This window comes from Notothenia rossii (genome assembly GCF_949606895.1).
Source record: "Notothenia rossii genome assembly, chromosome: 7".
NCBI lineage: Eukaryota > Metazoa > Chordata > Actinopteri > Perciformes > Nototheniidae > Notothenia > Notothenia rossii.
Window position 1 is genome coordinate 14,294,476 of NC_136905.1, and position 17,347 is coordinate 14,311,822.

At 41.5% G+C, this 17,347-nt stretch overlaps 2 protein-coding genes across 5 annotated transcripts in view; one reads left to right on the plus strand and one right to left on the minus strand.

Moving 5' to 3' along the window:
• pear1 (platelet endothelial aggregation receptor 1) overlaps nucleotides 1-8,327 on the plus strand; it is a 43,297-nt gene extending 34,970 nt beyond the window's left edge. The window contains exons 14-23 of the mRNA XM_079691514.1: nucleotides 215-367; nucleotides 840-971; nucleotides 1,096-1,227; nucleotides 1,741-1,863; nucleotides 2,074-2,292; nucleotides 2,980-3,089; nucleotides 3,338-3,464; nucleotides 4,195-4,257; nucleotides 4,866-5,057; nucleotides 6,852-8,327. Of these exons, the coding sequence (XP_079547640.1) occupies nucleotides 215-367; nucleotides 840-971; nucleotides 1,096-1,227; nucleotides 1,741-1,863; nucleotides 2,074-2,292; nucleotides 2,980-3,089; nucleotides 3,338-3,464; nucleotides 4,195-4,257; nucleotides 4,866-5,057; nucleotides 6,852-6,991 (1,391 nt within the window). The 3' untranslated portion in view covers nucleotides 6,992-8,327. The remainder of the gene's footprint in view (nucleotides 1-214; nucleotides 368-839; nucleotides 972-1,095; nucleotides 1,228-1,740; nucleotides 1,864-2,073; nucleotides 2,293-2,979; nucleotides 3,090-3,337; nucleotides 3,465-4,194; nucleotides 4,258-4,865; nucleotides 5,058-6,851) is intronic.
• A 55-nt stretch (nucleotides 8,328-8,382) lies between these two features.
• LOC307045688 (lamin-A-like) overlaps nucleotides 8,383-17,347 on the minus strand; it is a 33,061-nt gene continuing 24,096 nt past the window's right edge. For all 4 annotated transcript variants that reach the window (XM_079691518.1, XM_079691516.1, XM_079691515.1 and 1 more), the window contains 11 exons: nucleotides 17,056-17,212; nucleotides 16,127-16,252; nucleotides 15,340-15,510; nucleotides 13,635-13,760; nucleotides 13,264-13,484; nucleotides 12,478-12,805; nucleotides 12,061-12,168; nucleotides 11,556-11,675; nucleotides 11,407-11,466; nucleotides 11,151-11,318; nucleotides 8,383-10,423 (listed from right to left, as the gene is read on the minus strand). In XM_079691518.1, the coding sequence (XP_079547644.1) occupies nucleotides 10,388-10,423; nucleotides 11,151-11,318; nucleotides 11,407-11,466; nucleotides 11,556-11,675; nucleotides 12,061-12,168; nucleotides 12,478-12,805; nucleotides 13,264-13,484; nucleotides 13,635-13,760; nucleotides 15,340-15,510; nucleotides 16,127-16,252; nucleotides 17,056-17,212 (1,621 nt within the window). In that variant the 3' untranslated portion in view covers nucleotides 8,383-10,387. The remainder of the gene's footprint in view (nucleotides 10,424-11,150; nucleotides 11,319-11,406; nucleotides 11,467-11,555; nucleotides 11,676-12,060; nucleotides 12,169-12,477; nucleotides 12,806-13,263; nucleotides 13,485-13,634; nucleotides 13,761-15,339; nucleotides 15,511-16,126; nucleotides 16,253-17,055; nucleotides 17,213-17,347) is intronic.

Below are 17,347 nucleotides of genomic sequence, written 5' to 3' on the forward strand. Positions count from 1 at the left end.
TCATATTTGCTTACTCTTACTGAAGTTCATTTATGAATGCAGGACTTGGATGTAGAACATGTCCATTGTGGTATTGCCAATTTTACTTGGATATGAAAACACCGGGCCTGCACTGTTGCTTTTCATTCAGTCATAAGATTTTCATTGCCCTTTCTACACTGTTGCTTATGTGCATATGACATTATTTAAAACCTTTAATTTTCTCCTCCTCAAGGTTCTCGCTGTAATGAGCCGTGTTCAGAGGGCCTGTGGGGGCGCCACTGTAACCAGAGCTGTAACAAGCATTGCCCCAACAGCGACACATGCTTGAGGGAAACTGGAGCGTGTGTGTGCCGCCCTGGCTACTGGGGAGTCACCTGTCTGAACAGTGAGTGTTATTGCTAAATCAGATCAAAACCAGAACTGTACTAGACTGGCTGCATTTATATAATGCTTCTCCAGCCTTTGCAACCACTCAAAGCACTTTTGCTGTCATGATTCATACAGAGGCAGAGGTTTCCATACAAAGTGCCACAAAGTAATAAACACTCACACACCATTATCTTTGGCAATGCCATCGGGAACAATATTGGGGGCGATATATATTGCTCAAGGACACTTTGCAGACTGCAGCGGCTGGGGATCCAGTAATGAACTTCTGATTGGTGGACCGCCGCTTATCTTGTATGTCATCCTCTGACTCTGAGTGCATTTGTTTGAATGAACATATACTGACTTGTGTTGTTGTAAAGCGCTTCCAGTGGTCGTAAAGGCTGGAAAAGCACCATTATAAATGTATGCCATTAACTGTTAGTGTGCAACATCTGCCATGCCTCACACTATATCTGTTTTTCTCCCAGAATGCAAAGCTAGTGTGTATGGAGAGCAGTGCGGCATGCCCTGCCCCTCCTGTGGCCATTCGTACCGTTGCCACCATGTGACAGGAGAGTGTGACTGCCTGCCAGGATACACCGGGCCCAACTGTGATCAAGGTTAGGATCCATCTATGTGCAAATCCACCATTCAAAACATAAGCACTTAAATGTTACAGAAATCCCTTGGATTCAATCTCGTGAGTGCAGGTGATTTTTATATATCACATTGTGTGTTTTACAGTTTGTCCAGCTGGATACTACGGCAAACAGTGCACTGAGGTGTGTGTTAACTGTGCCAACAACTCCACATGCGACCACCGGGACGGTCACTGTCAGTGTTTGCCTGGATGGACTGCTACTGACTGTTCCATACGTGAGTGCAACTTCACACAGCAACTAGAAAAGTACACTCTTTTGGGAGAAAATGTTACAAATACTAACATGAAATGTGACTGCTGAGAGAGAGGGGAATGCAGCCAATTGTTATTAACTTACTGATACGAAGGGTGCAAAAACAACTGTTTTCCCCAATAACTTGACAGATGTCATGTATGCCCTGTTAAATATTCATGTTCTCCAAATCCGTAAATTAAAAAAGTTGAGACTGAATCGTTGAGGATTGTTGTAGGTTAATTCTCTCTTGATCGACTAATCAATGAGCTTTACAATTCAAAACTTTTCCAGAAGTTAAATTAAAATGTAATCAACCAGATCAAATAGAATAATATATTAAGATAGTTAGTGTTAATGTAAGAAGCCCATTAGTCATGCTCCCCATTTCTCAAAAATACGTTGAAACATGAGAGGGCAAGTAGAGCATTTCTCTCCTCTGTTTGTGTCTATGTGTCTAATGCATGGATGTGATGTGTGTCTTGTGTTTCTCCAGCCTGCAGTGCGGGTCGCTTTGGTCCGTTCTGCACTCAGATCTGCTCCTGTCCCAGCAACCTCCTCTGTGACCGACACACAGGAGACTGTGTGTGTGAGAGTGAAGAAGATGACTGCAAACAAGGTATGGATACAAACCGATTCTCCCATGAATATAGGAGCCTATAAAATGCCTTTCATTCTCTTTTAGCCGATGTACCCAATTCAAAGTCATCCTTTTTGCTAAAAAGTTGAGGAAAACTACTTGAATTCATGGCTGTTCTTATTCCATCTTTGACGTGGAAAGTAAATAAAGGCTGCTGGACTCTATTAAACGTTTCACTTCCTCTGACAGAAATACCTGTGTTGTCGGGGAGCGTCATGGTGCCCCTTCCCCCCGGTGAGCGGGAGTCGTGGGGAGCGATCAGCGGCATCGTGGTGCTGGTCCTCCTGGTGGTGCTGCTGCTCGCTCTGCTGCTGCTGTACCGCCGCAGACAGAAGGACAAGCAGAACCACACCCCCACCGTGACCTTCTCCACCAGCCGCACCGTCAACTCTGAGTACACCGTGCCAGGTACGTCTACGTCGTGGTTGAAGAAGTACTCAGAGGCTTAACTTAAGTAAATTACCAATACAACAATTATTCAACAATCATTTCCTTTGGGTTCTGCCTGACTGACGCGGTATCTTTAAAAGCTAGACTTGAGAGAGACTACAGAAATGTTCTTAGCTTCTCTGCATATTTGTAATGAACCCAATGTTTGATCTAAGAGAGTACAAGGTATGATGTCTGGCATTTCATAACTGGCAATAATTAAAATATTGTTCAATGAGTTATAGTTATAACACTTATTATTATTATAAAACGAGTGAGACAAATGCAAATCTTCTGAGACATATGCAAATATTCTGCTATTGTTAGTGCTCATGTTTCTCAAACCTAAGTACTAACAGAGGATGGACAATTCCTATACATTTATTCGCTTACGTTTTTGCAAAAGCACGGTGCTATTTAATGAGGTAATGATGTTAAATTATAATGCCTATAATATTAACATGCTGATTGATATGTTTGCATAAGAGGCAAATGCTCTTTAGTACACTTCAGGTAGGATTATTTAAGCTCTTGGTCACGATGTGGTTCCAGTTATATCTAACTCATGTGTTTTTGTTATTAGGGTCCCACAGAGATGCTTTTTATTGACCTTGAGGTAATTTATTTGCAGCAGACCTTATCCATGTGTTTGTTTTGGCCTCACAGATGTTCCTCACAGTTACCACCACTACTACTCAAACCCCAGCTACCACACGCTGAGCCAGAACAGGCCTCCACTGCCCCACCTCCCCAACAACCACGACCGCACCATCAAGGTGAATGTCACCTCTGCTACATCAGCGCAGTGATCTGAAACTTTAGGACATTTCTAGGCCTCATAGTGCAGCGCCGGGAGACCTGGGTAATTTATCCAGCAGGCTGTGTTTTCAGGGCCATGAGATCATAAATCATCAGATGCTGACCCAGTATGTCACAGCGCTTCTGGTTTTCATGTCAAAAGCATATTTTCTCTTGGTATTTGCTTTGCTTTTCTGATTATTTTGCGTTTATGTGTGTCCCACAGAACACCAATAACCAGCTGTTCTGCAGTGTGAAAAACATGGAGAGGGAGAGGCGGGGCCTGTTTGGGGTCGAGAGCAACGCCACTCTTCCTGCAGACTGGAAACACCACGAGCCTCGCAAAGACTCAGGTCCGTCAGCAATGGGTGACTCACATTTAGGATCGGTCACTTTCTCCATTTAGTAGAGACACATAATGCAGATTGACCTGGAGCGGTAGAGTAAAAGGAAATGAGTGGATTAACATTAACAAGATAATAAACGTAAGGAATTGGTTTCCTGACCTCCTGACCACAGCTAAACATAATCTTTAAAACGTTCAATTTACTGCTAATATAATCTTCTGCTAACCACCTACAAGTATTTCCCTATTCTGAGTGTCAGAGGAGAGCTTAGTGATTAATAGAACCTTAAGTTTTATCAGCGAGACGGGATAATCTTTTAATGTGAAACACTACATTTTTTTTGTTAAAATGAATATAATCGTTCTTAAAGAGATGGAACACCAGCAGAATACAACATACACATATCCTATATGATGCGAAAAGCTTCCCCTGATGTAACAATTCAGTGTAAATTCAGGGCAGAAACAGCTAAGGAGAAAGCTTAGCACGTTCTCTTTATATCCATCAAACTTTATCGACCAATACATTTCCTTCGGGCAGAACATTTATGAAATCAACATTGCTTTGATATAAGACTATAAAATCAATAAGTAGTTTATAAGAAGTGGTAATTGCATTGGCAGCATTCACACACCTGGGATTGATTTTGTAAGTTTCCAAGGCAGTTAATCTGCTTTTGATTAGTTTGCCATAAATGAGGAATGAGGATGCCAGCTTTCTCTTTTATTGTTTACAGGAGCTTTTGGAATCGATCGGAGCTACAGCTACAGTGCCAGCCTCGGGAAATATTACAACAAAGGTAGTTTATCACCCCATGTCACCCTTTTTCCTGTTCAGTTACCGAGAGAGATAGGCATACCAACACTGCTATAGAAAAAGGATGAATCGAAACCATGAGAGCATTAATGCAGAGATGACATGGCTAAAAGTGTCATGGTTTGAGTTGTGTGTGTTTAGTCATGGTTTTATTTTGAAATTCTGTTCTCCCCCGTGTCTGGACTTCCTTCCTGTGTTTGCCAGGAACACTTCCCCCCCCAGCTGTGTCTTGTCCTGTGATTACCCTTCTGTGTATTTGGTCTTGTCTTCCCCTTTGCTCCATGTTTGGTCGTTGTCTTCCTTGCTCCTCCATGTTTGTCCCTGTCGGTTTTTTGTCCTGATGCTTCCTCGTGCTCCTGGTTTATGTATGTTCTTTTTTTTCATTGACATCGGCTTTTGTTAAATAAAGCTCTCTTTTTGTTATACTTTGCACCCCTTCTCCTCATTCTGCGTTTGGGTCCTGGTAACCCCCACCCTTCACATAAAGTGTACACACACAGACTTTAAAATGACCTTGATGCTGCTGTTTCTGACTCTGTGTGCACTTCAGATGTGTTTTAAACTTCCCTCTCTTTATGTATGTGGTGACAGAGCTGAAAGACGTGGTGGCGGCGAGCAGCAGTTCTCTGAACAGCGAGAATCCTTACGCCACCATCAAAGACCTGCCTGGTCTGCCCTTCTGCCCCCCCGAGAGCAGCTACATGGAGATGCAGTGCACCGTGCCCAGAGAGCGAGCATACACCGAGATCCGCCCGCCGTTCAACACCGCCACCTTACGCAGAGGTGAGCGTCACTCTGGACTCCTTCAGCATGCAGAGATACAAAACAGCCGATAATGCCGGTGTCCTTTTTTCTTTCTTCTTTTGGAACAGTGTGACTTGTGAGTCATATTCAGTATTACAAGAAGACGATTAGGTTGTTAGGAGGTCAGTTTTCACATTGCATTACAATTTTTCTTGTGAGCCAATCAGGAGGGTACAAAAGTGGGACCTTCACTTTTTACACCAATAAAGGATATTTAGTATAAAGGGGAAGAATTTAACTGAGATGACAAGAAGTAGAAAAAGATAGAAGTAGGCTTTATCGAAATCACAAGAGATTTGAAACTGAAACTATCATTTATCACTTTGTACAACTAACAAATCTTTTAGGAGGTGTGTGGCGCAGTGGGTTGTGTTTTGGTGTTCGGATCAGGGGGTCACAGGTTCAAACCCCACTGCAGTCAGGATGTCGTTGTGTCCCTCAGCAAGACACTTCACCCCAAATTGCTCCTGTGGGGATTGCCCACAGTATTGAGTATGTAAATCGTTTTGGATAAAAGCGTCTAACATGTAATAATAATTGAAATATTAATAATTTTACGATTATTCTGCTCATTCTTTTCTCCTTGAATCATTGGGTTCTTAAAAACTTCACTCCAAAACCAGAAACAAATCTATTTACTATTCAAGAAGATTTTAAAAAGCATGCAAATCTTAACACTTTTTAAGCTGGATTAAGAGAATGTTTGGCATTTTACTTGATCAATAGTGGCATTTTGAGAGAATCAATCCTGATACTTAAAATAATGATCACATCTCAAGAAAAATACTCATATATTTTCTTTCAGAGTTAGGATCTTTCAAATGTCAGAACGGGATTTGTGCTCTGAAAGATGGGGACGATGGGCTTCCTGAAGCCAGGGTCTGACAAATGAACAACTGTTTACTGGGAAGAGGAAGAGCAGGAGGAAAGGGGTTCTTTTTTAGCATCAGTAATTCATCAAGACGAAGTCAGACTAATAAATGATGTGGGGTCACGTTGTATCGCAGGATAGGAAATGCCAAATTGATGGAGATATTGGCTCAATGTTACTGATTTTTTTCCTCTAGTGAAGTAGAATATCATAATTTTGGATCCTCTGTCCTCTGGGACATTTGGGTGGAAAAGTGAGAGAAAATAACACTTCCATCAATACCCTGTTTTTACACTCGCTCTACTGAAAGCAGAAGAGAGAAACTATTCATGATAGAAAAACATACACATTTAAGGAAAACACAAAATAACCATTTGAGTATCACAGGTTACCCATTTTACCTTGAATTCTTGAAGAATACTTTTTTTTTAAATGCCTGCAAAGAAAGTGAAGAAACCAAAAAAATCAGTGAGTGCAACCTACAGTAGTTTAAATTAGATTCTTTTTACTATATTTGATCATTTCAGACCTTCAAGAAATCTTAAATATGATCAGCAGATATATAAATGGAAAATATATACAATGGAAGTGGAGGAGTGATATTTTTCCTTATAGACATGAAGTATTGTTTGCTTTTATCCAAAGCAACTTACATACACAAAACTGTAGTCATGGCTACGGGAGGTAATTGGGATATTTTGCTCAAGGACTCTTCGTCTGCAGGGGGTTGGATCGAACTTCTGACCCCTGATTTGTAGAGCCCTAATGTTGCAGTTTTTCCTTATCTGAAGCAAGACTAAAAAGAAAGCACAGATATGGTGTTGTTGTATATTATAATTTGTGATATGAATGAAATAGATTTGACTAAAAGGACAAAACACCTTTTTGTTTGTACCCCGCAGAGCGCCAGAGTTCCCTCGGTCACGCTCCACACGAGGACCCCCAGAGCCATTACGACCTCCCGGTGAACAGCCACATCCCGGGACACTACGACCTGCCGCCTGTCCGCCGCCCCCCCTCCCCCAGGAGATCCCCTCAGTGAAGGTCTCAGCATCAGAGGCAGTTTTCCCCCCTCTCACTTTGGGAAGGATTTCAGGTGTGTGCTCGCAAAGAAGGAGCAAACTTTTACGCTTCTGTCAGTCAGAGCTGCAGACCACCCACAGAGCAGCGCCTATAGGCGGAGGAACTGTTGTTGAGTGCGGACGCCCCCCTGTTAGCTCCACACTGCCCCCCTGTGGGCTGAAGGGGTACTTGCTTCACCGTGACAGACTTGTCATCCAGACAGTGGAGCCAGCGGGCTGCGGTGATGGGGGGGCGGTCTGTGGGACTGCATTTACCTCCCATGGGAAAAATAGACCAGAAGATTTCATGTTGAAATGCAGCATGGGAAGTTCTTTGCTTTTGAACTCATGTAAACATGCTGTAATTGATGTTCCCCACACATTTAGCTTGCTACTGATCAGCTGGTGTGCATGATCAAAAGGCCCCCATTCAAGTTTTCTTTTAAAGTCTTAATTTTTGTTGAGGTTATATATAGAATCCTTTTATTTACACAAGAAGCTTTGTTTGAATTCATCACACAGCTGGACTTCCTTTTGTTTTGCTCATGGAAAAAATGTGTACTGCTAAATATACTGCCAGTCTCTGGTCTGAGACACATTATTTTAATTTCGTTTTATTTCTCGTGTTCAGGTTTTAAGTCAGGTTGTTTAACCAAAGTTTTGTTGCCAAGATGAACCTCTTTTTTATGATAATCTCGTCAAACAAAACGTGCTCCTTGTTTGTTTCAACACATGTGGCTCACATATTGCTGCTGCCAGATGAAAACTTTGTAAATATACAATGGAATATATTGTTGGGGTTACACTAATGTAAAAGAACGATCTTATTCTAGGATGGTTAAAGGCGTTTGTGACCATCGTTCACACACACGTTATAGATGCCAAAAACTCGCCATGGGCAGAAACATTGTTTGTTGTGAAAAGGAAACATCAAACAGGAAGTTGCAAGCCAAATCAAAGCAGCATTTTGGATGTCACTGAAGCGCGCTACAGCAATGTTTGTTTTTGCCTGGTATTTAAAGAGCGGGCTCAACCAAAATACTTTTTCTTTTTCAAAAGAGGTAAACTTTAATTGCTTTTGTATTGCGTCTAAATACATCCGATATCCTTTGTGTTTTGCTTTTATCAAATGAAGTTTATTGTTCTGTCAATTGGATTACAGAAAGCCTGTTTACCAGAAGAATGTACCTTGTGCTTTTAATGCTATAGTTTCCAGTATAGCTAGAGGCCTTTTTTCTACGTATGAACATATATTTTTTAATGTAACCATGGAAACATGTGTGTGTATATAGTGTAAATAAAGATGGCTGCACTTTTCATCATTGGTGTTGAGTGGTGTTTGTTTATGAAGGAAATAACTTGGAACAGTCAGTCACTGGGAAAAACATCATTTTACTCAGCATTATTTAAAAACAGAAAACAAACAGGATTGCATAGACTGAATGGCTTTTCCATAGTGTGGACAGCATCGTTAGGAAATTCTACTTCAAGCAAATTACAACTTTAGCATTAAAGGCTCACAAGAAATCCCTTCGGTAACATTTCAAGTCCTTCAAAGACTCATGAGGCTTCAATGAGGACTTTCAGAGGGTTCAGGATTTCAAAAAGGCCTTTCAAAACTTTCACACATCTGTGGTTTGAATCGGTTAGTGTCCTGCTTGTTCATTGACTTGAACTAACATTGCGTATACATGTTTAAGAGCAGCTGTCGATGAGAATAAAAATAAAAGGAAAGCTTCTCTGGTCAGACAGGCCTTTGAAAAACCCTGAACCAAACCCTTAAAATGATTTTTGAGTGGGATGTTTCACTTAATAGCTGCATATTTTTCACAATAACATAGTAATTATATTCATACCCTTTTTACTTGCATATACGATAAATACTATCTCTTAGTTATACATCTGTTATCTTTGGATCTGTCCACTTCTTTAACGAGTGTTATGGACCTTTTAAGGCACTTTAGGTCATTGTTACAAAATCAGGCATCTAATTAAGGTAAAAAAGGATCTAATGTGGCACAAATACCATCTATTCAGTACAATTCTAAATAAAAAACGTAAAAAAAACATCCCAAATCCCGAAATCATGCACAGGGATTTGCAAAGCCAGCAAGCTTGAAGGAAAGGGGGAAAAAAAAGCCGTTTGACCAGTTTTTACGAGCAACACAAATCGGACAGCTGAAAGTCACAAGACTGATAGAAAGCTCAGAACAGTGATTGTGGTTTTCTGTCTGCTAAAAAAAAGGCACATTTGCTGTTTTTATATCTGTAAAAAAGCTTGTTAAAATGTCTCCAAAAATGACTGTTGCACTCTGAAAATAGCAGCAACAGCTTTTTATTAGAATAATGTTCATTTGGTGGAATAAGCTCACCATTATACTGTATATATGGCACGAGAAAAGACAGTACCTCTTCCTGAACATCTTTGTAAGGCAACATATATCAATGTATATCATAATGAGATACATCTTTTACTGGGTACATTCAACTTGTCCAGCAAACAATTCCAGACATGTTCAAAAACATAATCAAATGCACCAGCTTGAGATTCGACTTGCAGGAAAAATATATTCCTCTCAAATAATTATTTCTCTGTGTGCACCATAACAGCCCATCATAGGATCTGGATCCACTTACAACATTTACTTGGACATGTTTTCTCTAAGGTTAAAACAAAAAAACAGAACATCCTGATTTTACAGTACTAAGGCTATCTTTGGAGAACATTTCAACATGTTTATCAAAACAAAAACCAACGTCAATGTATTTTCTATAGCATTTTGAGACAGAAAAAAACTGTTTCAAAAAAGACGGACAAGGAAATTTCATTGTAAACATCAACAACATCTCAAATAAAGATTTCACCTGATTTGATGGTCAATAAACATTAAAAAAAAACACCACAGTTTCCTATGGTCTGTAAGGCTGAGACTTATTCCTGACAGGGTTCACTAGCTGTGCTCGTTGAGAGTTGACACCATGGCCATTAAATGTGAAACCCCGGCTGGGATCAAAGTGCAAGCACTGGTCAATGGAGGGGTGTGTGTGTGTGTGTGTGTGTGTGTGTGTGTGTGTGTGTGTGTGTGTGTGTGTGTGTGTGTGTGTGTGTGTGTGCAAGAGCAAGACAAGCGTTTAGCGCAGCACACGTGCAATGACATAACTTGAAATACAACATCAGAAGCTGAATATGAAAATCCTTTGCCCCGAAAACCTTAAAGCAATCCTAACCTGCAGATTTATCTGAATACAAAAAATAATATCGTATAAAAAAAAAAAGTAAATAGAGACAAACAACCCAAAGGAAGAAAATATCTTCTCGTCCTTTATTGGCTGCAGGAGGTGGGGTCAGGTGAGGTCAGGTGAGGTGGGGTCTGGCTCTACATGACGGAGCAGTTCTCCGGCTTTGCACGGCCCTGAAGGAGGAAGTGACAGTGTGGTGTTAAATGTGGAGATAAAAAGTAGAATAATATTAACAATAAACTTACAATACAAGACATCTTGTAAGCAACATTTATGAGAAGAGAAAACAAAAAGTCAGCTGTTCCATTCAGTTTTTAAATGTGATTACTTCTTCCCAGTCAACTACAACCAAATATAATCAACAGAAATGGTCAATGCATTGCCTGCTTGTGTAATTCAGTGGTTACACAGTAATGTAAGTTAATTAAAGTTTGCGGAAAAAAAGCCCGCTTTGTTTTACAGATCCATGATTTTCAAATTGAATTGTGATACCTGGTCAACCATAAATAATTAGGTTATGATTGTCCAAAGATCTAAAATGCCAAAAGCTGTTCAATTGATACACTTTGAATAAATGTATTCCAAATGATTGCCCACCAACCCAATGTACAATACGGTAGGTTGTGTGAACAAACAACAATGACATATTTGTCTACAGTTTTCAGCAATAAATAAATAAATAACATTATTATTTATTTGTTATATCCAGGAAAACTTCTGGGAAATAATTTGATAATAATTGTAGGATAAAAGGGTCACACATATTACTTTTTATTATGTAATTCACTTTATTGGCTTAATTCATACAATTACTTTAACCAGTGATAAAATCATCAAAAGTCTTATTTCATCATGAAATATAGCAGAGTCTGCTTTATGCCAGTAACAGAGTAATGGTACCTTTCTGGGCTCGTTGCTCCCCATGAAGAGGGAGTGTCCCCCGAGGCCTTCAGGCAGACCACCGCCCCCGCCGCACCCCGGGCGGTCCGCCGTCTGCCCGCAGGAGTCGCAGATCACCGTGCGGCTCCGCAGGTTGTACTCGTTGTCCCCGCTCGTGCTGTGAGCTCCCTGCAGGGGGCGACACACACCAGTTACTGCACACTGCTCCACTGAGAGGAGCTGCAGGAGTTTACAGTCTTACAGAAGAGATGCTTACCATGTCATCGTCTTCATCCTCATGGAACAGGGTGCGGGTCACCTTCCTCATGGCCATTTCCTGATGGGGAGTAAAGTGATAAAAAGATGAGGAAGTTGCAAGTAAAAATAATAAAAGACAAGCTCAGAGACATTCAGGTGAAGTCGCACCTCTCCGTTGGCACTGATGAGGATGGTCTGCATGAGGTCTCCGGTGCCCCAGGTGCTCTGGTTCTTCCACACCAGGTCAGTGGGGGGGTTGTGGGTTCCTCCTCCAGAGGCAGCCCAGACCTATGAAGGTCAAAGGTCAAAAGATTTTGATTCGTTACTTCTGTCTCAGTCCAAAGTATTGTGTGTATTCTCAAGGCCTGTTAAATACATTTATTACCAAATCTAACCATTTCTAAACCAATAATTTAAAAAATGTTGAATCAATGTTCCGAATGTTTGCCATCTTCTTCTTTGCATTGTAGATGTTTGATACTTTTCTTGATGCATTACTGCCATCTATTGACTAGTTAAAAAAAAGGATCAGGACATTAGCACTAATTTGTACAAACAAAATGGGGACCCACTCATAACTATTTCTCAGTAATACTCCTCATGGTCAAAAAGTGTTGGCAAATCAAGCATGGACAATTCAACAGACCAATCTAGAGAATTTGGTGCAACTTACCGTGACAGCTCCTCCGGCCTTCAGAGTGAACTTGCTGGGAAACTTGTAGATGATGGGGGTGGTGTTACCTACTACTCTCTTCACCTGCCAGTTAGCCAGAGATTGGTCCTGCGAGAAGGAAATGAGAAGAGCGATGGGGATAAGACAAACCAATAAAGATTTAATTAAAGTTTTTTATACACGGAAATGGTACTGATTAACACAACCATCCTTCTTAGAATATCCTGGCATCAAAAGTGATAGCAGAAAGAAAATGTTAACTGTAAAATTGGTTTGTTATTTTTAAAAGTGGTATCACATTGTAATCACTGTTAAAAAATATTTTACCACCTTTTTTGATGGCAGTCCGAGTGGCATGAAATCAAATAAAACCAGGTTAAAGGGTTTGAAATCCCCCGGCTGGATGGACCCACTCACCTCGTCGGCCTTGTTGCTGAGACGGATGAACTTGCCCTCCAGGTCGACTTCGTCCACGGTGACGCGCCCGCTGGCTGAGGCGTTCTGACTGATGCGAGTCTTGGTCACAGAGCCCCCCACCATGCTGGAGGTCTCGCTGTCGTTTTCATTGAGGCGGCGCTTCTTGGAGACGGCTGTTCCGGAGGAGTTACGGCTGCTGGAGGCGGTGCCGGTGCCAACGGCAAGGCCGGAAGATTGGACCACACGACTGATCTGGTTGTGGGCGGAGCCAGAGGATCGTGTCACTGTGACCTTGGCGGTGGGTGTAGTGCCGGGTGAGAGACTCAGCCTGAGGAAAAAGGGAAAGAAGAGGTTCAGATATTTAGACCAAAGCAGTACAGAATCACTGTTGGTGAAGAGCCTTTATATACACTTCATGTATCTCTTGCTTACTGCTCTGGGTCTCAATACAGATTATATAACCAAGATTCTCCAGTGTTTGGTGGTTGAAGCTAAAAAACTAGACCTTTTTTTAGGAAAGAAATTACCTTTTGTTACAGCAGCTGTGTTGTAGAATACGCTGTGTCAGAACTGCATTTTCACATTCTTAGTAACAGTTCTCTGCCTGTGATTGCTTTCCCTGAGCGGTACGTTGTTCACTGTCAGTTTACTTGATATCGATTAACAAAAGCGTGTAAGCAAAACTCTGGATGAGACCCGGACCTGATTCTTCAGTCGCTGTCCAGACCTCACATGGAAAAGTGGCTTATGTTTTTCAATTGGTTTGTTTTTTTACAACAATCTCACCTGGCCTCCTCTCCCTCCAGCAGCTTCCTGTAAGCATTGATCTCCATGTCCAGGGCCAGTTTGATGTCCAGCAGCTCCTGGTACTCCTCGAGCTGCAGCTGGAGTCGACTGCGGATATCAGTCACCTCCCGCTCTTTATCCTCCAGGCGCCGCCGCATCTGGTCCCGCTCCCTTGACATCGCCTCCTCCAGCTCCCGCACCCTGGCCTCGCTCGCTGACAGCTGATTCCACCAGAAGACACACAGAAAGGTTAGGAAATTACAACTAATTAGGGAGTCAGTGCACCTCTTGTAACAGCACAGTGTGTGTGTGTGTGTGTGTGTGTGTGTGTGTGTGTGTGTGTGTGTGTGTGTGTGTGTGTGTGTGTGTACCTGTTTCTGCATCATGCTGAGCTGGCCTGACATGCTCTCAATTCGAACCCGGGACTGCTGCACCTCTTCATGACTGGCTCCCAACAAATGGCCGTTCCTGTCAGCAGAGTGACGGGCGTTCTCCAGCTGAAAGACGCAGAAAAGGTAAAGTCAGATTGCAGCGGTGGCTTCCTCCCCTGAACAACCGGGCTAAAACTGTGCCGTTTGAAAAACACTTAGAATCGGGTCAACTTTATTTCAAGAGACTGTCATTATTTAAATGAACACTTGACCCTCTATATATAAATGAACTTGTATCCATTCCACAGTGAATACAATGAGAAAATGGGAGGGAAATGTGATAAATTGAATTTAATGGAGGCTGCGTTTAACAGAAAAACTGCTCACTAACTCTTAATCCACTTGAGCAATATAATCCAAGTCTCATTGTATGCAGTTGCATGCTAACTAATTTTCTAAGTAGTTTAAAACCTTATTAATACACTGCCACATGAACAGTATGTCTCACACAGACATGAAGTGCACCTGCATGTGACCATTTATGGAGAAGTTTATTTATGGAGAAGTTTATTAAAAATTAAGATTAAGTGTACGACTAGAAAAATCTGATTTCCACGATTTTACTTCAATTAATCAAGCGTTTCTAAAAAAAAAATGTAAAGCTGATTTACAATAGTCATTTTGAGGGTTAAGTATTCCATTCATAAATATTAATAATCTTTGGCTCTGTTGGATACCAAACATCATAATAGTAAAATACTTTTCAGCATCCTGCAATTTTTGCCTGTTAACTGATTTAGAAACGCTTACTCACAAAATTAAACAGCGAATTCTAATGAAAACACTTAAAAGTGTGTCTATCCACCAGACCACATGCGTCAAACTAAGGCCCGGGGGCCAAATCAGGCCCGTGGTTGATTTCATTTTTCATTACTATTAGATCTGGCCCGCCGGTATATTGCACGCACACCTTCACTCAATCCTGAGGGTTTCGTCAGCTCAGAGCCTGAGCCCAAACATTGATGAACTTGCACCCAAGATGAGATGCCAAGTATCTGAACTAGCATCACAGAGCAGCACACTGAGTTTCAATGGATGTTTCCTTCTGCACTTTTTTTCTCACGACAACAGGGCATATTTGGTTTTCTCTTTGAGGGAAATATTTAGTTTGAAGCTGTTGTTGGCCTGTGGAAAAATGTAATCATAAGAAATGACTCCGGGAAAGCTGCAGATAGAGCCAGAAGAAATGAATGCAACTGATTATTTAATGTTGCTTTTATAGGCAATAATTTAAGCTTTCTTAGTTCCAGGTTTCATATGTGTAATAAGTTCATTTCAATAAGTTTTGCAGTAAACATTGTCCGGCCCTCGACTAGTACCCATTTTTTATTTTGGCCCACTGTGTATTTGAGTCTGACACCCCTGCACTACACAGTGATAATGGCTGTTAAATTAATTTCCCGTCGGCATGTAGATATAAGGCAACAGAAAAGCTAATGAAGGCATTTGTAAACTGATTGATTGTTAAAAGGGAGTAAATCAATATGCATGATCTGAGCTGTGGATATTACACAATGAGCAGCTCATTAATTTGCAAATTCAAAAAGTCTACACCCAAGGCACCACTACTATAGAGAGAAACAGCCTTTGTTTGACTCTAGGTGGCGCCAGAGCTGCGTGTAATGCAGCGTCCAGTGAGTCGTACCTTAGAGTTGTAGGTCTTCTCCACCTCCTCCTTGTAGAGGGCGAGCTGCTCCTCGTGCTGGGCTCTCATCTCCATCAGGGCGATGGCCAGCTTGCTCTCAAACTCCTGCTGCCGCCCGCTGACCACCTCCGTCATGCGGGACTTGTAGCGGTGCTCGCTATCACGCCGCTCCTACAGACACAGCAGGGTGGAGAGGTCATGAGTCTCAAGAGCACTTAGTTAACCTTGGTTATGTGACTACTCAAACTTGGATGTTTTATATTGATGTACGGCTCATTTTGCTTAAGGCCATGAAAAATATAAAAGACTACCTGTAGAAACATGTTAGTCAATAAACTTAATTGCATTGATGATTCAGTCGCTGTGGAGTAATTATTTGTTTAAAAGTAGCGCACTAAGGCAATAAATCCACATGCATAACATCCCCTGTGACCTTTAAGCAGCTCCAAGTTATTATGACTGTTGCTAGATTTGGTCAGGACTTGATTGAAACCACAATATCTTTTTAATTATGACTTTGATGACGGCAAGAATTAAAAATCAATTTGAATACTTTACAATGTGTATATATCTTTCTACTTGTACTGTGTTTTGTTATGTATGAGAGAATAAACTTGGAACAAAATCAAGGAGAGGTGAGAAACAAAAGAGGAGACATATCTGAAGGGGAAATGCAAAACAAACATGCAGGAGGTTGGGAAGCAAATCAATATCCTGTGGAAAAGATGAAAAGTAGGACAGAAGACGGCTGAATACAAATAGAAAGGTTGAGGTGAAGAGTGGGAACCTCGTTGTAGATGTTCTTCTGGAACTCCAGTTCCTCCTTCACGGTCTGCAGGCGGTTCTCGGCGTCCACTCTCCTCAGCATCTCATCCTGAAGCTGCCTCTTGGCATCCGCTAAGCTGCCATCCAACTGGGAGGGAAGGAGGGAAGGAGGGAGGGAGGGGGAGAGAGAAATGTTCTTTAATGGATGCATTTCAACAAAATCAAACTAAGCCCAGGGTGTGATCTGTGCAGCATTGTCTCAGCTATTCTTTGAAGAGACAACTTGTACTTCCTGATTGTGGCCAGTAGGAGGAGCAGGGCCACAACTGTAACTACGTTAGTCCTTAGGTAAACTTCATTGATAAAACAAACAGCAGGGAAAGTAACCTTGTCTGCCTCGCCACCTTGTCCTCATTCACAATCGACTGCCTGGAGGCTTTACATAAAATGACTACTCCCAGCTGGTATTTCTGAACTCTATCAAATATCAGTCACTGCAGCTTTGCGTTGCAAAATCTACTGATTGTTTTTTCAAAAAGGTGGCAACACAGATTTTAACATTTGCCACGCCTATCCCATTGATAGGTTGATTTTTCTATGGTGTCAATTTAGAGGGATCTTTATTAGGCATAATAAAAGCCAGCGGTATGATTGAGTCAGTAATCCAAAAGCTTTGATATACATCAGTCAGATACGCTTTCATTTTGAAATGCACATGGTTAGTCTGTTTTACTATTTGCATCTAAACTCTAGAAAACATTTGCACTTAAAGATGAGAAATGTAGCACTTTTTAGTAAACAATGGGGCATTTTTCTTTTCTCTTTTCTTTATAGAAGATTTGTTCTATTTAAAAAAGGTCAGTTGAGGTGATATAAATATGCTAAATGCTTTAGAAGCATGCCAACAACAACAACCATGCAAGGCTTTTATTCTAACAAAGATGTTTGTACCTTGGCCAGCTGGGCCTTCAGGTCCTTCAACTCCGCCTCCAGGGCCCGCTTCTCCCCCAGGGCCGTGGAGAGGGAAGCATCTTTAGAGTTCAGCATGGCCTCCAGGTCCCTCAGCCTGATCAGAGCCGCCTCAAGGTCAGACTCCTTCTTGCCATTCCTGTGAAGACACGAGACAGACAAGATGTCAGTTCTCCATCCTTTCAATACTGCATGTGACATGTCACGTGTGGTGTGAGCTCTTTTGGCTCTCGGCAATACAGCTTGTCTACGTTTTTCCAAGACTGTTTTCTTC